Here is a 21,607-nt window from a genome sequence, read left to right as displayed (position 1 = left end):
TCTAATTAAAGAAGACTCTGAATATTAAATTTTAAACTAACTCCCTCTTTACATCACCTATTTACTCATAGCTTTGGGAAAAGAATTGCTTTTCTGGTTTTTTTCCCCAAGTTCTATCTTTTTTAAGACGCAGGTGATTCCTCCTGGCAGGAAAACTCAGGGGCATCTAGTTCACTCCCCAGAGGACACGGGCTTGGGGAGGAGTCAGCCAGCGACTAACGGCACCGGCGCGGACAGGGAGCTCATCACCTGTGCGCAGGCAAACCCGCGCGCGCAAGGGCTGAGCGGAGCGCGGCCAGGGCTCCGGGCAGGAGCAGGAGGGCTGGGCGCACGTCTCACTAGCTTGTAACTAGGCAGCTGACCACGTGTTTACAGGAAAAGGAAAGGCACCGACAGAGACAAGGACAGACGGTGCAGAGGCATGTTTCTGCGCGGCCGGGTCCCCGTTCCGTGTGGGGTCCGGGGGGAGCACGGCGCCGCAGCTGCACGCGGAAAGCCCCGAAGAACTTCCAAGGCTGCGCGCTCGGTACGGACACGCGCGCTTACCAGCATCCGGTTCCCTGTGGCCGCGCGCGTCACTCCGCGCCTTCCGTCGGGGAACGGACTCCTCCCGGACGGCCCTGAGGAGCGGCGGGCGGCGGCCGTCTCCGCGGGCAGGACGAGCCCCAGTGCCGCCCGAGCCGGCTGCTTCGGCGCGGGTCCGGCGCTGCGAACAACGCGGTGGAGAAGGCATCGCAGGCTCGGGCCCCGAAGGCACGTGTGCGATCCGCCCGCCACCTTCCCGACCCCACGCGCCGAGCCCGCCGCGCTCCGGGGAAAGCACGGGGCTGGCGCGGAGGCAGCCTGGCGCCGTCACCGGCTGCGGGTCTCCATGCGGCGCTGCAGGGCTGCCAAACGCCCCTGGGCTCCTGCAGCTCCTGCTGCGGGGCGGAGGCGGAGGCACAGGCGGTGCGCCCTGAGCCGCCCAGGGGCCCCGGGCTCTGCCCGCCGATCGCGGCCGGGGCGCGGCGTCCCTTCCAAGCGCGCACGACAGCGCGCCCTGCGCGGGGGCCGATCTCGTTCTCCTGCGGGCCCCGGCACCGCGCGGCCTCGCCGTCTCAGCTTTAGAGCCCCCCCGGAGCCGCGGGGGTGGCCGTCCCCCCGTTCCTGAGGTCGGCCGGGCTTGTTCGGCCGCGTCGCTGCCGGAAGGCACGAAACAGGTGAGAGGCATCGCGGCCGCGGCAGATGCTCCGGGGGCGGCGGCCGTCTCCGAGACGCCGTCCTCCTGCGGCCGCGCTGCCCCCGCGGCGCTCAGGGCGCGCGCCCCCCGGTCCGCAGCTCCCCCGCGCGGCTGAGGGTGGAGAGGCGGACCCCGCTGTGGACTCGGCCCCGTCCTGCTCTTCAGCGCCGGGCCCGCGGGATCTCCAGGTTCGTCAAACCACCTCAGTTTCTTCACCGTCTTGGCGGTTTCCGGAGCCTTCTCTTTCGCTAGTCCAGCGCCGTCGCGGGGAGCCGCTCCCGGACCTCCGCACTTGCAGCTGTGCTTCGCCACCAGCGCCTTCAAACGGCCGCGCTCGCACTCGGGTGCTTTTTTTAAAATGCTCTTCAGGAAGCTCCCGCCGCTCTCGTGCGCGCTGCGCTTCACCGTCCTGTGCGGCCCGGCCGAGTCCCCCTTAGCGGCCACGGAACACCCCGAGGCGGGCGTTCGGGCTCTCGCGCGTTTCCCACCGTCCGACGCAGAGCCGGGAGGGACGCCGGCAGCGGGGAAGCCTGAAAACAAGGGCGGGTCTTCCTTACTACGGCGGGCGTCCTCCACCTTGTCATCTTTGACCTCGGTCAAGCCGCCCGACGTGTCCGGACACGGCGCCGGGCCGACCGGTCTTCGCAGGCTGTTCTCTGGCGAGGGCCTCGCCGCCGACCCGCTGCAGGGCAGAGCTGTGCGGGTCGCCACGGGCACACACGAAGCGCCGGCGCCCTCCGCCGCTGATGCAGAAGCGCCGCCGCGGTCCGCAGACGTCGCGGGCTCCAGCATTAGACCATCGGCAGCGGTCCCGGTCGCGACTCTGCTGAATTTAAATGTCGGGCTCTCGGGAACGAAGGGTCTCTCCCTTTTGAAGGTGCCGGCACAGGAGTCGGCTGCTCTCACAGTGCATTTTCCATCCCTTCCGAATACGGGGGCGGACACGGAGGCTACCGAACGCTCAGCACTCTCGGGCACTCTCTCCGCGGGCGGATTTGGTTCCTCGCCGTTCAGACATCCACAAGGAGGCAGGACATTGGCTTTACTTAAAATATCTGAGACAGGTGTGACAGTCTCAGTCTTTGGGTCATTTACGTTTATGAGCCACTTGTTTACACGCTGAGTTTTGGAGAACGACAGTTCGTGTTCATCACCGCCGCTCAGACTAGCTGACCGCAGATCCACCGGTTGGAGAGAAATGGAGTTCTTCTGGCTCTGTGTGCAGAGCTCCTCCTTAAGGGTTAAGTATATTTCTTCATGTTCCCCAGCCTCAAGACTGTCTATACTCGAGAGGGTTTCAGAATTTGTTATTTGATTAACTTCATCACAAAATATCTGAAAGAAGAAAAAAAAAGAACATTGTTCTATAGCTTAAACTTTTTAAACAACCAAAATTAATGAGTTGATACACCACTGTACTGAGCCCTACTGCCCTTGGCATAAAACAATAAAGTACTATATGACTATCAACAGCCTAAGTGTCTAAATGATCTGTATTCCTGGCGTAGTCCTCAGAGGGAAAAAGAGGGAGCCAACGAAGACTTAGGATAAATTGTTTGCTCTAGTTTCTGTGCCTAAAGCAACTAACTCTTTATTCTTTTTTTTTTTAAAGATTTTATTTATTTATCTGACAGAGAGAAACCACAAGTAGGCAGAGAGGCAGGCAGAGAGAGAGGAGGAAGCAGGCTCCCCGCCGAGCAGAGAGCCCGACGCAGGGCTCGATCCCAGGACCCTGAGATCATGACCCGAGCCGAAGGCAGCGGCTTAACCCACTGAGCCACCCAGGCGCCCCCTAACTCTTTATTCTAACCATGTTTATAGCTTAGAAAATAATTTTACTATTCCTAGTCCATTGGGAGTACTGAATTTGTTGAAGGTTTTATAACACCATGTGAAAAATAGTTATTTACAAAGGGTATTTTTTTTCCCTGAAAGCTTCACTGGACTTGCATGAGGCTTCTGAAAACTCTGTGACCCCAGTGTGAGGTTCCCACCGGTAGGGACGCATCTTTCTGAGAGCAGGGACTCTAGTGGCCTACACTGTAGGGTTCTAGACTCTGACTGCAGGTTACAATCATGGGAAGAGCTTTGTAGAAATAACTACGCTGGGTCCTAATGATTTACTACCTGGATGGGATCCATGTATTTGTATTTTTAAGTACTCCAGGCAATTCTAATTAGGATGTAGAATTGACGATTATTGATTTTAAAGAGTCCTTCAGACTTAGAACAGTAATAATTTCTATGAATTTCATAGACATTCTCATCACTAATTCAATGAAATTTCATGGAACTTATCAGTCTTTAATAAAATTTCATCGTCACTTCAAAGTATGGTTTGTGTTTAAAGATATTTCTAATTTCTCACATATACCTAGAATGCATTAATTAGTATCACATATAAATAAATATATTCAAGAGGATTTCAGATTGTAAATCTTGTCAAAAAGTTAAATGGACTCAAAAGAAAGGAAATGACTGTCCCCCCCCTTTTTTTTTTTTACAAATTTTAGAAAAATTAAATATTCTGATATTGAACAAAAATATCTTATTTTTCTAGCCCATTAAATAAATGAAGAAGCCCAGTAAATCAATTCCAGGATAAAACATTTTAGTCTCTATAGTTAATGCTTATTGACATATTAACACGAAATAAGTTTTGAAATGAGAGTTTGACATTACTGGCATCTACCACCTACTTATACATCCTCGGTGCTTTGGTGTCTTTTGAAAGTGATAGGCACTCAGCCTCATCGGAACAAAATAGAGCACACTCCACGCACACCTGTTTCTGAGGCTGAGCTGCTTTGACAGACAGTCACAAGCAAACCCTCGAGAGCTTCCTTTGAGATGAATCTAATGAGATGTAGAACTCTGGGTCTGAGGGTCTTTCTAGATGTATGTGTGATATTCATGGCTCTAAGATTTTTGTTGTTACAGGTCTGTGATGGCCTCATACCCCAAAGCTCCTGAGAAGAAGTTTAGCAACTTCTGATTTCACTATACTTTACCCCCCAGATTTTGTCTCATCACTAAGAAATGAAACATTATCAGCTTCAACGTTTGCTTGTAAGTTACTGATATGCGAACTGTACTGGTTTACACTTTTAGTTTGTCTTTGTTTCAGTTTTAAAATCAATGCCCTTCAGGTAGACTTATCTGCCAAATGCACCCATTTTAAATGTATAGTTTGATGGATTTTGACAAATCAGTCACCCATACCCACCTTATCAAACAATCCAGAACCATCTGCCAGAAGTCCACACTTATCCACCACTAACCACCACTAACCCGCTATCACGACAGATCTGAGTTTTCATCTGATACCATTTTCCTTCTGCCTGAAAAACCTCCAGGGACATTTCGTATAGTGCGGATGCTGGGCGAGTGCTGGGGAGTGCGGGCTGGCCGGCTCTGTTTGTCGGAAGATGCCCATTTTGCCTTCGTTCCAGAAGGATATTGCCAGCTGGATATAGAATTTTAGGCCGGGAGTTTTCAGATCTCAGAACTTCAAAAATACTTCACTGTATTCTGGCTCAACCTTAATGTGGTCTGTCTTATCTTTGTTTACTCACGTTCTATGGATCTTTCTTTTCCCCTCTAGATAAATTTTCAAATTTTTCAATTTTTTAGACTTGAGATCGGCTGACACACAATGTTCCCTGAGTTTCAGGTGTGCAACACAGGGACTTGACAGGCCCCCGCACCACGCTCTGTTCACCCCAAGTGTGGCTGTGTCTGTCCCTGCACCATACCACTGACCGACCACACTCCCTGTGCTGCATAGCTTAATTTAATGTTCATGTACCTCTGCAGGGGGTGTGGATTTTTTTCTGAGGCTTGGCCAAAGGATATGTCCAGGTAAAAAGCCTATGAGATTATAGGGTTTATCTCATTGGTTTTCCTTTTTTCAAGATCCTGTCCTATATAGTCTATTGCCTAATGTCTAAAAACAGCTGTTTCATATGTTTTATTCAGAATTATCATTGTTTATGACAGGAAGGCATTTCATCGTAGCCAGAAGCAGCCTCCTGCTTTCCTTTTTTTTTTAATTTAAAGCCTTGTCATTATTATTTAGTTACTGGATCAATCAGGCCAAGGTTATGAGTTTAGTCTTGATATCAGCCTACTAAGAATCTCATAAATGTGTGTAATTACTCATGAAAAATAAAGTACATGAACATTTCAGGAAAATCAGGTGAAATCCAGACTTTGTGGGAAAAAAACCTAAGTGAAGGCATGAACAGAGATAGAAGAGAAAGGCCATTTCTAGCTAATTGTGATATATTTTCATTAAGAACCTAATGTCCACAAGTATTATAATTTTCAGGATGCTTTTTATAATCCAGTCTCCAACAATGATACTTATATTACATTGTAGTTTTAAATAGCTTTCATGTTTCATCAGAAAATAACATTCATAGAGTGTATTTTTCCAAATATAAGAGATGGAAAAAGAATAGAGAAAGCAGAGTGAGAAAGGATCAAAAAGGTAGAGAAATCTAAACAATTATTTCTGTAGTATCTATGATGAATTTGTGCTGACTCATCCACATCCTATCCTTGGTTAATGGCATACTTTTCTTTAGTGTAAATCACTGCAGAGATGGGACAGATTTATTACTAGATACTAAATTATTATTAACATATTTATAGTTTCATACTTGCAAACTGCTTAGATGCTGATCTTCTAGGAGTTTCTGAGTTTCTTCCAGTTTAAGCTGGAACGCATCTTTGTTAGTAGCCAAGTTTGCCCTGTTGTTTTCCTTCAATTCTTTACCACAATTGATTTTGGATAAGAGATGTTTCTGATGCTTGTGATCATTTTTTGACAATGATGAAGGCAAGGCATTATCTATAGCTCTGTGAACCATACATAAAAAATATTTAGTACATTTAAATAAAGTTAACCTCTCCCTATCTATACAATGACACATTTATGTTGTATGGGTGTGTGGGGGGGTCTTGGAAAGGGAATTTAAGGCAGTCACTAGTAGAATAAAAATGGTTGTGGGGTTATAGTGCCAATAAAGCACCCCACCTTCATGTAAGAATACCCAATTATTCATGGCTTCGATTACAAAGTCCTGTTTCTCTTACTGTTTGGACCAGATGTAGAAGGAACTCCTGTAGATACGGAGAGTCGTTCCTTAGTTCTGCAAGAGCATTCCTATCTGGATAAAAATGTGCTGCACTACCCTTAGTTCTGAGCTGATGTTATCGCTGGTAGGTATTCCCGTAACCTAAATAAAGTTGGTTGAAGAGTCAAGCAGATAGAAAATATGAAAACTGTCTGTTTGGGGCAGACAGGAATTTCCATCCTACTTTACTAGGTTCGGAAGCCTGGATCTTCCTTGATGGAGGAGGATAATCACACTTGTTTTCAGCTGTGTCACAAAGACAAGCTGGTTTTCAGGCCACACAAGGTGTATCTTTAGTGCAGGCTCTGCCTGTAGTGTGCTGAAGTGCCACCCACAGGACATCAGTGGGCGACGCCACCTTCTATTAGAACTCTGCGTCTTCTGGAAAGGTCTAGCAAGTTCTACTTCAGCACAGGTACAGAGTGAGAAGCAAAGAGCAGAGCAGCACTGTTTTGGGGGTGGGAAGGAAGGGTATCAAACAGCTGACTCCTGATGCACTGCACCAGCAGGCAGCGGGATTCCCAAGAGCACTCAGCCCCAGCTCACTTTGATGACTCCTGTTTTAATGAGGATAAAAATGTTTGTAGGATACATAGCCACATGTAACATATACCTATCTCCAATACACATATATATCTTTATTTGGACAAACTGGAATAGTCAAGGTGAATGGTTACTGGATTCCAGCCTATCTTTTTTTGTGACCGCAGGGAGGTCATGGAGAGCAAAAAGGTATTTAACACAAGTTCCTGAATGCTGAGAGTGTGTTTCTCTCTCTGCCTTTCAGGTTTTCCTATTCTCACAGACTCCTTCCCCTTCAGTCACCTTTCCCAAACAAAATATTGCTAGATCTACAAAATATCTAATAAACCCAATTTATTTACCTTTAAAGTTGATGTCTCTCAACTTTTTCTTCTCTATTTCTTTCTTCTCTACTCCACTTGCTTCTCTTCTCTACTTTCTTCCCCCAGTGAGGAAGGTTGAGGGGATGACCAGGAATAAAAGATGGGGAAGTAGGAAGAGAGGGAGAGTAAAGCGTGGGGGGAAAGGAGGAAGACATAGGATGGACTAGAGAGGGAGCTGAACGCAGAGGAGAAAACAGATAGTCAGATGGAGGAGGTAAGGATGGAGAGGCGGGAGAGGAGGGTAAAGAAGAGGAAAGGATGGAGGAAGAGGACTGCACAGGGGACAAAGAAGGTGTGGAAGCAGAAGGTGATGAAGACAAGGAAGAGCCTGGGGAGCGGCAGGGAGGTGGGTGGCAGTGAACTGAGGCAAGACAATGGTCTACAAAGGCCTGCGGCAGATCTGACACTGGGGGGGTTTGCGGAACAGACCGCTCGACGGACCAAAGAGGATCCAAGGTGGCGGGGTGTTCAGGCAATGGGCTGAGATCAGAAAGAGTGGGGACTGGTTGAGGAGGGGGATGAGCGGATAAACAGGAAGGCTTCAGAACGGGGAGAGCTTCCAAAGGGCTAGGGGAAACAGCCAGTCGAGCTGGAAGGGAACGACGAATGAGGGCAGGCATTAGAGTGGCTGGAGGAGAACGCTGTGGAGGGAAATGTTTGGGTCTGAAAGTTGTGTAAAATAACTTGCTCTGTGAGTCAGGATGAGGGGTGATTGTGGAACTTCGGGGTGGGTGGGGTAGACGGTCAGGTGGGCCGGAAGGAACCGGGGCTGGTAGATGTGGCAAACTGCTGGGGAAGCTAGGGGTCCCTGGCGCTGGAGGGTGAGGAAGATATTTGACTGGGTAGGACAGTACCGAGGCCGGTAAAGAGGTCTTTGGGAGAGCAGAGGGGACAGATGGACGGACAGGCAAGGTTTGGGGCTGGTGAGGGGCAGAGACAGTTGGACAGCTAGGAAGAATCTGGGAATGGTGAGATAGCAACGGGGCCCGTGGAGGGGAGAGCTGATCAGCTAAGCAGGGATAAGGTGCGGAGACAGCTGGACAGGCAGGAATGGATCTGCACAGGTCGGAAAGCATATGGACAGGCAGGCAGAGAGAAAGCCTTGTTAAGATGTTCTTTTTGTTGTTGACGCTTTTTAGGTTGCCTCTAGGCTTTTGATTCCTAGTATATTTTTGTCCTGAGGGTCCATGCATGTGTTCGTCTGACCAACCAGTGTCCTCTCACATGTGCTGAGCTATGTGTGCAGCTTACTCACGCTCCCTTCTTCTGACTCCTCTCAAGAGTATTTTCATCTTTTAGAAGTCTGGTGGTCATATAGGTAATGAATGTGGGCTAGAAAATCTGGTTTAAATTACTGGTACAAAGGAAAAACAGAGGTCAAATAGATCACTGCTCAGCTCTGGCCAGATCTCTCAGGGTTGCCTGTGGCTCAGATCAGCTGTGTCGCCGCACATACATGGATATTGGAGATAGATATCTGACAACAGCATTTTAAAGTATAAAAACTTAATATGGGGGAAAATACAGCTTCTTCTCCCTTGCATCTGTCAGAAGGGTGAAGTACATTACACAAACGTGATAAGGATTTGGCTGTGACGGAAGCTGATTTTAATTAGTTCTTTATTAACATTCTTACATCTCATTATTTCCTGAGGCAGGTTCCGTCTTCGTAGGGATCTATTCTCTGATTGCTCTTGAGGCTTTAGCATTAAATGCCTTCTAGTTTTTCGTACAATTTTTTGCCTTTAGATGATCGTATTGCTGATATCTTAAATTATGTTTACCTGCCACTAGTATTTTCCACATTGGAACAATTGTGTATGAGTACGGACAGCATCAACTACTTTGGATGCTCCCTGTTTCCTGCCATTACTTCACTCCTTAACACGTTTTAGGTTTATATTCCACATATAGTGGATTTTTAATGTGACAATAGCTTATCAATATTGTACCTTAATCATATTTTCAATAAATAAAAAATGTATTTCTATTAACCTAACACCTGATCCTTAATATTCTAATATTTCATATTTGTATAGCATTTTATAATTTACAAAGCATTTTCATACACGTTATTGAACACTGTTAGTTATCTGTGGAGAGAAATTCAATGTTTTAATAAGTTAGTCATAGTGTTCTCTCTGTAAATTCTATACATTTATTGTTTTCCAAATATATAACATTCATGTGCGTGTGTATATATACAGATAGGTGTAGACTGTCATAGTCAAAATAGCACATTACAATGATAAGTGAAAACTATGTACTCTAATTTAGAATGGAGATCATCTCTCGGAAAACAAAACGATGTATGTTACTCAGTGGCCCCAGCATAGATTTGGATAATGCTAACTATACGTTTGGGTGCTACAGGGAAATCAGAGTTGTTCTCCCACTTCATCTCTTCTAAGACTTTAAGGAAATGTACAGTGTCGAGTGAAAAATGTCTATACCTTCATTCCTAGCACTACAGAGCCTTTTTTTAAAATTGAAAATATCTGGGGGCACCTGGGTGGCTCAGTGGGTTGAGCCACTGACTTAGGCTCAGGTTATGATCTCAGGGTTCTGGGATTGAGACTCGCACTGGGCTCCCTGCTCAGTGGGGAATCTGCTTCCTCCTCTCTCTCTGCCTACTTGTGATCTCTGTCAAATAAATCTTAAAAAAAAAAAAAAGAAAATATCTGACAACACGAAGGCTGAGAACTGATATGCAGAAAAAGAAGCCTGTGAGCAAGGAAAACCCGTACACAGCAATACGAAGTGATTTGGAATTTTTAATAATCTGAACTCCCCTCTCAATGTCTGTCATCTTGCCTTCCCCACGGAGTACTCTAGAGCTAAGCGGCCTTCACCCCCAGCTTCCTCAGCCACTGCTGCCCGGCTTCTTCCCGCGTCCCCAGGTACTGCTTCTGCTGGAGATTAACTTAAAACAGACACATCTGCATCGCTGCTGTCTTTTTGACTTTAATCCCCTTGGTTTGCATGTCCCCATGCTTTCCTGGTTATTTTCCTACTTTTCTAGTTGTTCCTTCTCAGGTTCTTTCTTGAGCTCCTTTCTTTGCACGTCCTTTATATGCTGGAATTTCTTTCTTTTCTTTCTTTCTTTTCTTCTCTTCTCTTCTCTTCTCTTCTCTTCTCTTCTCTTCTCTTCTCTTCTCTTCTCTTCTCTTCTCCTCTCCTCTCCTCTCCTCTTCTCTCTCTCTCTCTCTCTCTCTCTCTCTCTCTTTCTTCCAAGATTTTACTTATTCATTTAACAGAGAGGGAGAGTACCGGCAGGGAGCACAAGCAGGCAGACTGGGAGGGAGAAACAGGCTTCCTGCTAAGTCAGGAGCCGGATGTGGGACTTGATCCCAAGGGTCGATGATGCCTGGGATCACGACGTGAGCAGAAGGCAGCTGCTTAATGAACTGAGCCACCCAGGCATCCCTGGAATTTCTTTTTTATAGTAAACTCCAAGACTTTATTTCAATGTCATTCACTTATATTTCTTTGAATGGGGATATATACATTATTCACCAATAAATGCCTAATGCTTTAAATTTATAACTACCCTATATGTAGAACTTGAAAATTATTCCAATTAAATGAAAAAAATACAAAAAATTACTTTTGTTCTTACACTTCAAAATGTATTTTAAAACGACATTTTTATAGCAGCCAAAACCTTTAACCCCAAATTGAGAACTGTAGTCTCATAAGCGTGACAAAATGGCCACATTCTAACTTATTTATCTTGGTTACTGAGGGTGTGGGAAAAAATGCTGCAGGTCCTCCGAAAGACAAAGCGGACTGACGGAGGGCGACGGGTTCCTTTTGGGCGCTCAGAGCTCCATCATTGATTGTTACTTTTATTTTATCATAACAGATATTTGCTGCAACTTAAAAAAAAGTTTAAATGGACTCTTGGTATTTATTATTGGTGATGCTTGTTAAGATTTAAGAACCCCAAAAATGAGAATCAGAAAATGACCCACAATTGAAAAAAAAACAAAAAACAAAAAACAAAACAAACCTGAAGGGACTTGACAGCTACACAGTATAATCTGGTGTTGCACATCAATAGTGTTTTTGAATAAGTGGTGTTTTTTCCCAAACAGAGCACCTCGTTAAGCATCTGGTAAATATTGTGCAGTCATACTAAGTGCTGGGGGACTAAGTTCCAAAGAAAATTAATGTGATTTGCTTGACCTAACACGGCAGGACAAATCTCAAGCATCATCAAGATTAGGAACTCAATCTGTTGGTCCCCGTGCCCTTAGGGGAAGCTCATCCACATGGGCACCATCTTATGAAGACCTGGAGCTTTGCTCCCGAAATCCAGAGAGCAGCCAAACATTGAACTGGACCCTTGCTTTATAAGTGATCTATTAAATATGCTTGTAAAACTAAAAAAAAAAAAAAAAAAACTTCCAAAAGGTCAAAAGAGACATAATTATTTTATCTCTTTACTCCAGGTAATTCTGTTAAGAAGATACTGACTGAACTGCAGTTTTAATCTGTGAAGTTTTGGTGTCAAAGCAAACGTACTGGGGCACCTGGGTGGCTCAGTTGGTGAAGCACCTGCCTTCGGCTCATGTCGTGATCTTGGAGTCCTGGGATCGAACCCTGCATCGGTCTTCCTGCTCAGGTGGGAGTCTGCTTCTCTCTCCCTCTCCCTCTGCCCGTCCCACTGCTTATTCTCTCTCTCTCTCTCTCTCTCAAATAAATAAATAAATTTTTAAAAGCGCTAATGTATTGAAATCCAGTAAAGTTCTGAAATTTCATCTAACTTAACAAAACTACTATGCATTTTGGTGAGTTTTTACAAGGTGCACTTGATCTGAAGAATCACTTTTAATTATTATGCTGAAATTTGTGAGGGTTATGGGACCCTCCTCTTTGCTTATCCACCCACACTCTGTGTAACCCAGAGGACTGCATCAACCACAGAGAGCTGATGTGAAGCTACAACTTTGGTTTTCCCCAAGTGTGGGAATTCTTACGACTGGACATGTCTCTCCCATGGACCTAGACATTATCCACATGGAGCCATCAACATGGTTCCTGTTTGGAACATGGGGTCTAGCGAAGGTGGCTACACACCCACACCCGTAGCTTGTTGCTCGTAGCTGAGCTGTCCTGTGTGGGGAGAGGGGCATAGCAAGGACTGACTGTGTGGGGAGAGGGGCATAGCAAGGACTGACTGTGTGGGGAGAGGGGCATAGCAAGGACTGACTGTGTGGGGAGAGGGGCATAGCAAGGACTGAATGTGTGGGGAGAGGGGCATAGCAAGGACTGACTGCTCTGTGGTCTGCCGCAGGGAGTACCTGCTTGTGGACCATTAATAGCAACTGTTCCCTAGAATATCACGGTCGGGCTGGGGGGACATAACTACATACAAAAATGAAGCAACAACATAAACAATTCATGACTTTCAACTGTATTACATAGTCTGGGTCTCTCACTTCATTTTAGGTCCAATTGTTTTTATACATTTGTACTTGGATATGTATTCCCTCAATTCAGACACCTGCAAGGAAATTTAGCAATATCTTGCCAAACTTGTACCATTTCATTTCTTTTTATTTTTAAAGTCAACAAATTCTCTCAATCATCAAGACTCAAAATTTCAGCTTATTTGGATCATTTTTGCTTTTTTTTTCATTTTCTTTATCCTATCATATACCAAACTCATCATTTAACTTCCATAGTCTATTTCTTTTTTTTTTTTTTTTAAGATTTTATTTATTTATTTGACAGACGAAGATCACAAGTAGGCAGAGAGGAAGGTGGGGTGGGGGGGGGATGCAGACTCCCTGCTGAGCAGAGAGCCCGATGTGGGGCTCGATCCCAGGACCCTGGGATCATGACCTGAGCCGAAGGCAGAGGCTCAACCCACCGAGCCACCCAGGTACCCCTCCATTATCTATTTCTATGAAATGTATTTTCCTTCAATCCTTCTTTCCGACTTCACTACTACTATCCTTTTAACGTAAGTCCTTTTAAATTCATGGCTGGATACCTCCTGATTTTCCTGCCATTAATCACTCCATGTTCCACATTTTATCCTTCTATCTGGTCAACATTCTTAAATCCTCTTTCTTATATCACTTCTCTGTGCTGTGAAAAGGTGTATCATTCCCTCTCATCCTTTCCTTCTACCCACTCACAATATTTTTATTCCTTTACAGACCTATCATCTTCCTGCTATATAAAATAGTACTATTCCAGTTTAAGCAGTAATGATCTATCCTTTAGATTATCCCATTAATCTTCTCTTGTCCCCTTCAGTTTCTTTCCATCCTTTCATTTTCCAACATTCACACCAATATCTTTCTACAATGACAAAGAGGATTTTATCAGTCCCTGATTGGGGATCCTGGGGGGCTCAGTCAGTGAAGCATCTGCCTTTGGCTCGGGTCATGATCCCAGGATCCTGGGACGGAAACTGAATCAGACTCCTTGCTCAGCGGGGAATCTGCTTCTCGCTCTCCCTCTGCTCCTCCCCTACACTCCTCTCCTGCTCTCTCTCCCTCTCTCTCAAATAAATAAGTTTTATAAAAATCAGTCCTTGATTAAAAACCTTCACTGCCTCTCTACCAGTTACAGAACAAACTTCAAACTTCCCAGCTAGCCATAAAAACATTTCACATTGTATCTCAATCTACATTTCTAGATTATCTCCTCCTACTAGCAACATACCCTACAATCCTGCCACTCCAGACAAGCTCTACGTCCTTAGGGGTCCATGTCTTCTACCACACTGCAGGCCTGGAGGTGCTCAACCCAAGCTACGCCCCCTCATTAGACACCTGATACTCGTCCTTCAAGCTTCTTCCCAACTTTGCATTTCATACTTGATCGCTTTGCTAATATTTCTGTAACAGACCCCCTTACACGTATTACATGTGTATTATAACGTAGCTGCAGACCTGTCCTGAGAGGAGAACCGCATCTCACTCACAGGGTCAACCATGCCGATCACTGTCACGCTCAAAAGAGGAATGTAAGACACTCAACGTGGTTTCCTCCTCTATCTTTCTGGCCTCAATTCTGGGACTCACCAGTTTGATGTCATCCTCTTGGGCTATTGTTCTATCACTCTTTTCCTTTCCTAGACAAACATTTATCTTTACTTTCTCACTCTCCATCTCTTTTCCAGCCATGGCACTCTCTTTTCTGTCCCCACCCCTCCCTTACACTACTCTGACAGCAGTCCCAGGCTGACTGCTTCCTGTGCAACAGAGGGACACACTGCATCTGCACTGGATACCCTCTCTTTTCCAGATTCACTTTCCATGCTTCTCCACTTGTCTCTGCTTGGCAGAGATGAAATGATCCTTTGTCTTTTGGTTTATGGCTCGGTTTGGCCAATGGAAGGCACTAGAAAGAGCCAGGGTGACAGGAGAAAGACGTTTTTGATCATTGGTCTTCTAGCTTCCACTGTGCTGGGCTCCTCCACCGAGGACACGAGGGTCTGTCTGGCAGCCCTCTTCTGCGGGTACACACATCAACAGGTCAGGTCTGTGGGGGTAATACTGATTCTGTGGTGGCCAGTTCTTGGGGGGCTCCTCCAACCTGTTCTGGCTTTCCAGTTCCTTCATTAACCCCTCTCCCATCACCCCTCTTAAATGTGCCACCTGTTCCGGGGCAGGATAACAACTGTGTTACTGACTCCCTAGAAGCCATCTGATCTCTATAAACTGCTTTTTCCCCCAAGAAACCCTACCCTTCCTCAGTTTCCGTGATACAACCCTCTCCTAGTCCTGCATCAACCCTTCTGCTCCTATCTGGAGGCCTCTGTCTTCTGCTTCCTTAAATGTGGCTGTTCTCGGTGCTCTGTCCTAGATCTGTCATCACAGTACACACCCTCGTGGCTGTGTCCCATCCACTGTGTTTTGTGTTTTGTGACCAGAAGCCCACCTCTTTCTCTAGCGCTCTGAGCTCACATAATTTCAATGACATATATTGAAATAGCCTCCTGTTTTTTCCTCTTTCAATCCATTATTCACATTTGTTCACAGGAGACTGGAATGACATATTAAAAAGAAAAGCTGATCTAGACTCGATTCCAGGACCCCAAGATCATGACCTGAGCTGAAGGCAGAGGCTTAACCCACTGAGCCACCCAGGCGCCCCAGTACTCTTCTATACTTTTTTTTTTTTTTAAAGATTTTATTTATTTATTTGAGAGAGAGACAGTGAGAGAGAGCATGAGCGAGGAGAAGGTCAGAGAGAGAAGCAGACTCCCCGTGGAGCCAGGAGTCCGATGCGGGACTCGATTCTGGGACTCCAGGATCATGACCTGAGCCGAAGGCAGTTGTCCAACCAACTGAGCCACCCAGGCGTCCCTCTTCTATACTTTTTGAAGCACTTTCGCATCTTTCCTAGATTGTATACTAGGAATTGCATTTTATAGGGTTATACTCCCCACATCCCCTTTACAATGCCTGATCTAGTGCTATGCATGTTGTAGCTTCAATAAACATTTATAATAAATAAATGGAAAATATAAGATGGTCCAGGGTACTCTGGTTTGATCCATCCTACTGCTCCTTGGTGATTCATTTAAGCTACTCTGGAGAGGAACCAGGAGACATTAGCTTTTTCAAGACATCCAAGAAATACTTTTCTGTGAGGAAAAACCCATTTCTACCATAAATTACTCCTTTTATCTAAACTTATATTACTACAACTCAACACATTTTTTCCTCTCAGTAAAGATAAATAATGAACATCAGTATTTTAAAACGGTTTTACTGATGGCTTCCACAAAAAAATATTCAGTATAGGCAGCACTGTAATACCAAAGATGAGTTAGAATTTTGCCTTATTCTTGGGCAATTTATATTCTCCTCTACCTCAAATTAATCTATGAAAATAAAATAGTAAACTCTACAACAAAGGTGAGAAGTAACTGATGAAAAGGCCTACAAACTCAGCAGAAAGCTGTATAATTGTTACATATTAATAATTATACATTGTAATAATAAATTACTTACCTCCAATTTATTGTTGGTCTGTAGGAAGGGAGGAGGTTTACTTCTGATTTTAAATTGGATTCTTGAATTTGCTTGAGGGCTTCTTCCAACAGAGGAACTCGTTTTTGAAAAACTAAAGGGATAATAGAGAAAAATCAAAAAGTACAGAATCACTTCATCTTCAATTATCTCTTTCTTATATAAGATTGGTCAATAATAAAATAGTACTTTAAAGCTTTTGTAAAAAGAAAGTATCTTTTAATATAGTGTAACTATTTTAAATTTAGATATCTAATTCCCCACATAGAAACTGTTACATTGCCAATTTTGAGAATATTTAACCAGAAAAGACTTTGAGAAATGTCCAGGCTCTTCATTCTGGCATGTAAACCCCACTATATTTGATCTAGATTTGATTCTGACAAAATTTACGAATATTCTTTTTTATTTTTTAAAGATTTATTTATTGGGGCAGGGGGGGAGAACAAGAGTGCACCAGCAGAGGGAGGAGAGAGGGAGAGGGAGAGACTCTCAAGTAGCCTTCCTGCAGATGGCGGAGCCAGAGGCGGGCTCCATCCCTCAACCCTGAGGCCATGACCTGAGCCGAAATAAGAGTCGGTCATTCAACCAACTGAGCCACCCACGTGCCCCAAAGTTTATTAATATTTTTAAGAAGAAAATGGGAAGTGTAAAAACACCAACTACTGTTCACGGAGCGCTTACTGTTACAGACATTATTTTCAAGCATGCTGTATTAACTAATTTAATCCTCATTACGGCCCATGAGGCTGACGCTATTTCAATGTCCATTTTGCAACGGAGGAGACTGGGCCCCAAGTTCAGGGTCAAAAATTCTGTGGACGTTTGTCTACATGCGTGCGGCACATCCTCTAACCAGCCCTGCTTCCCGTGAGTGCCCGCTTCCCCGAAGCCTTCGGCAGTGCACTGCATTCAGAGCACCCTTCTTGTCCTATGTCGCCCAGTGCTCTTCCCGCCCTGCTGCTCCAGGGGAAGCACGGCCGTCTGCCAGGGGCGTCTGCCTAAGCGGAGGGTAGGTTTTCCTGCAGTCACCTACCGCAGAAAACTCAAGGCATGGAGGTGGGGTAGCCGACTCTCGAGCTCTCCACTGACACCTCCAAACTGTCTCGGGTAACCTTCGGATTTGGGAATAAACTAAACGAATAAGACAATTACGTAATAGTTGTCCTTCATAGCTGTTTCTGCTCTTCATTCACAGCATTGAATTTTCTTAAAATATTAACTTGGTATTTTGCATAATATATCCATATTAGAAGCTAAAAAATATACATAATACACATTTGGAAGTCTTGTTCTTGATCATTTGTATATACTATAACTGTTTCTTTATGCAAATATAAATATGTATTCTAATTTCCCCCTTTTCTCACCGGAAGGCAGAATATTATATCTTGTGATCTGGACCGTTTTTTAATGACTAACAATATGTCCTGAAAATCAGGGATAGACACAAGTTTTATATGAGCATACGGCTTATGCAACTTGGGGGACTTCGTTAAGAAAAAATAATGCAGGGGCGCCTGGGTGGCTCAGTGGGTTGAGCCTCTGCCTTTGACTCAGGTCATGATCCCAGGGTCCTGGGATGGAGCCACGCATCGGGCTCTCTGCTCAGCAGGAAGTCTGCTTCCTCCTCTCTCTCTGCCTGCCTCTCTGCCTACTTGTGACCTCTGTTTGTCAAATAAATAAATAAATCTTAAAAAAAAAATGCAAAAGTACTCATATAAAATGAGGTGTAGGGGCTGTGACAGTGAGGGCTCATGAAACTCAAGCCTTAGTAACTTCACAGTAAACCTCCTTCTGCTAGAAAACTTTCCACATCAGTCCACAAAGTTTCTCCATCACTTCTTCTAATAACTGTATATTATTCCATTGTGTGAGTGTGTCATTTGTTTTTGCTAAAACTCCTGACTCTCTGTACCCAGACCTTTTGGTAGTTGGCGCCCTCTTTGGGGCAAATAATTCCCATAAGTGGTAAGTAATTTTCTCAGGCATTTACAGTAACTGACCACATCCTCTTCCTTTAAACTGCCTTCTCCTATGCCTTCTTATACATTATTTTCTTTGTTTGCTTTTGCCATTGTGCATTCTTGAGAAGGACTTCTCAAACCTCTTTTAGTTTCTCTTGTCTATCTACAGTAAATAGTAGTGTATGTTAAGATTCTATTTTAGGAAAAAAAAAAATTCTATGTTAGGCCCTACCCTCAATCTGTGGTCTATACCCTGTGGTTTAGTGTCTTTCCCCCATGGCTTCATTTATCAAGTATATATCACTCATTAGTGAATCTTTTTAAGATATTTTATTTATTTATTTGAAAGAGAGAGAGAATGAGAGAGAGAGAGAGAGAGAGAGAGGGAGAGAGCATTAGAAAGGGGAGGGTCAGAGGGAGAAGCAAATTCCCTGCCAAGCAGAGAGCCTGATACGGGACTTGATCCCAGGATTCCAGGATTCCAGCAGAAGGCAGTCGCTTAACCAACTGGGCCACCCAGGTGCCCCTCTTAATGACTATTAAATATACATCTCTATTCCATTTTTTCCTTAAATTTCAGACCCATATTTCTTTTCTTTCTTTTTTTTAAATAAGACTTTATTTACTTGACACAGAGAGAAAAGAGAGTGTGAGCGAGCACAAGCAGGGGGAGCGGCAGGCAGAGGGTGGGGGAGAAGCAGGCTCCCTGCTGAGCAAGGAGCCCAATGAGGGATTTGATTCCAGGACCCTGGAATCATGACCTGAGCTGAAGGCAGATGCCCAACCAACTGAGTCCCCTAGGTTCCCCACAGACCCATATTTCTAGTTGCTGACAGAAGGCTCAAAATCAATGCATTTAAAACTTATTGATCGTTCACACCTCTAATCTGATTCTCCTTCTTTATCCATAATCTTGATGAATATTATAATCATCTATCAAAATAAATAATTCCTTAAAAAAGTATAAAAATATGTGAGACTCTCTGCTAAGTCCTAGGGGCAATGCTCTCCATCTAGACTTTCCCCACTCTCCATCAATTAGTAACTGAAATCTACGGATTCTATCTCTTGAATTTACTACCACTTTTCTCAATATGCAGGACAGCTTGCCCCCTCCTGCCATAAGTACTGGAACAGTCTCGTGCTAGTCTATCTACTTCAGTATGTTTTCACTTCCATCTACCTCCATGTTGTCACCGTAATTATCTTTCTCATAAACAGATCTAATTGTAGTAGAGACCCTCAAGTTTCCCACCTACCACTATCCATCTTCCCTTCCTTCCTTGGCAACAGACCGAACACTCACAGTCAGAGCAGCGATGCAGAATTACTCAACACTTTTGTTCTGTCAGTCTTCCCTGCACATGGCATTGTTGATTATACAGAAGTAGACAGATGGACACTGTTAGCAAAATAATTTAAAAGGAGATCAGAGGTACAACCTTTTGTTCTTTACAATTCTCCCTTCTTCCTGCCTACAACATTGGTGTGATGCTGGATCTTCAGCAGCTAAAATGTGACCAGGAGGGTGAAGATAAAAATCACAAACTAAGGATAGTTGAGCCGAGAGACAGAAGGCATCTGAGCTCCCAGTGACACCGCATAGTCCTCAAACCAGCTGTGACTGCCTACCTCAGGACTTCACATTATACAAGAGAAAAATAAACCCATATCATATTTAAGCCATTGTTATTTTTAGGGGTATTACTAGCGGTCTCATATCATCCTCACTTAATGTTATCAGATTGCTTTTCAATTACAGTAGGGACTCTTACTGACACAGTAATAGGTTGCTTTTTTTTTTTTTTTAAAGATTTTATTTATTTATTTGACAGAGAGAGATCACAAGTAGGCAGAGAGGAAGGCAGAGAGAGAGACGGGGAAGCAGGCTCCCTGCTGAGCAGAGAGCCAGATGCGTGGCTCGATCCCAGGACCCTGAGATCATGACCTGAGCCGAAGGCAGAGGCTTTAACCCACTGAGCCACCCAGGCGCCCCAGTAATAGGTTGCTTTTAAAAAAACTTTAGGTGGATTATATTTTGGATACGAGTGAAATTTCTAGCATGATATGCCAAGCACTTTGAGCATTGGTTCTAGCTTGTTTTCTAGTCTCACATTCATTCTTCTTCATCTTCTCCCATCCTATGCTTCAGGATGCATTAAAATACATAATTTATTTGTAAAAGTTTTTCCTTCTGTTGGGGATTTTATTTTATTTTTTTAAAAGATTTTATTTATTTATTTGACAGAAAGAGATCACAAGTAGGCAGAGAGGCAGGCAGAGAGAGAGGGGGAAGCAGGCTCCCCGCTGAGCAGAGAGCCCATCCCAGGACCCTGAGTTCGTGACCTGAGCCGGAGGCAGAGGCTTTAACCCACTGAGCCACCCAGGCGCCCCCTGTTAGGGATTTTAATTTTTTTTCTCTTTGCTTGGCAAAATGCTCATTCTTCAAGATGCAAATTAAGTTATTTTTCCAGGGATGGTGTCCTCGATGTCCCTGTATAGGGTTAGCGTTCTTCCTTCTATGTTCACACAGAAATTTACACATTCTGTTACCACAGAGATTCTCAATACATTTATTGATATTGTTTACATTATTTTCATCTCCAAAATAAGCTGTGAGATCTTTAATGGTAGAGAATGGTTATCTTTCTATCTCGGCCCAGGGCTAAGTACAGTCTAGTACAACATTCGTTTGCTGAACATAAAGGTTCTGCTTGTCCTTCTTTCCTTCCTTCCCTTTCCTTCCTTCCTTTCTCTTAGAGAGAGCACATGTGTGTAAGGAGGGGTTAGGAAAGGGGCAGAGGAAGAGAAGAGAATCTTAGGTAGGTTCCATGCCCAGTGCGCAGAGCCTGACATGGGTCTCAATCTCATGACCCTTAGATCATGACCTGAGCTGAAATCAAGAGTCAGATACTAACCAACTGAGCCACTCAGGTGCCCCTGTCCTTTTCTTTGTGAAGCTTTGACATTTTATACTTAATTCCGTGTTACAATTAAGGTATAAAAAATGTAGATATGGTACCAAAGATTCAACTATAATCGTATTTAAATTCTTAATTCTTAATTCCTTAGATTGTTAGATTATAATACTCTGTACAATTTCTTTTTATTTTGTCAGTCTCTTAGGTAAGAATTTGAACCAAAATGTGAATAAAATGCCAGAATGAATGTGACACTAATTTGCCAAACCTAAACGTTAAATTCTCTGTTTACTACATCAGTTTTAGAAAAGACAAAACACTGTAAGCTGGTATGAAGTAGAATCACACTTGTGAACTTTCAAAATTTACTAATGGAGCCAACAATATATTCTCCAAATTAAACCTAAATCAAATTATAATTTTTCATTTGGTTCAAGTCTTATTGCTCAAAAGGT

General features: G+C 44.2%; 1 protein-coding gene across 1 annotated transcript in view; it reads right to left on the bottom strand.

The window, feature by feature from the left end:
• CEP126 (centrosomal protein 126) overlaps positions 1-21,607 on the bottom strand; it is a 92,988-nt gene that overhangs the window by 24,273 nt on the left and 47,108 nt on the right. Inside the window, exons 4-6 of the mRNA XM_047691602.1 lie at positions 16,247-16,358; positions 5,884-6,082; positions 547-2,554 (exon numbers count right to left, since the gene is read on the bottom strand). Coding sequence (XP_047547558.1) covers positions 547-2,554; positions 5,884-6,082; positions 16,247-16,358 — 2,319 coding nt within the window. The remainder of the gene's footprint in view (positions 1-546; positions 2,555-5,883; positions 6,083-16,246; positions 16,359-21,607) is intronic.

The sequence above is a fragment of the Lutra lutra genome, chromosome 10, assembly GCF_902655055.1.
Source record: "Lutra lutra chromosome 10, mLutLut1.2, whole genome shotgun sequence".
In the NCBI taxonomy this organism is placed as follows: domain Eukaryota; kingdom Metazoa; phylum Chordata; class Mammalia; order Carnivora; family Mustelidae; genus Lutra; species Lutra lutra.
The sequence above is the reverse complement of the archived record's forward strand: the minus strand, read 5'-3'. Positions and strand labels throughout refer to the sequence as shown.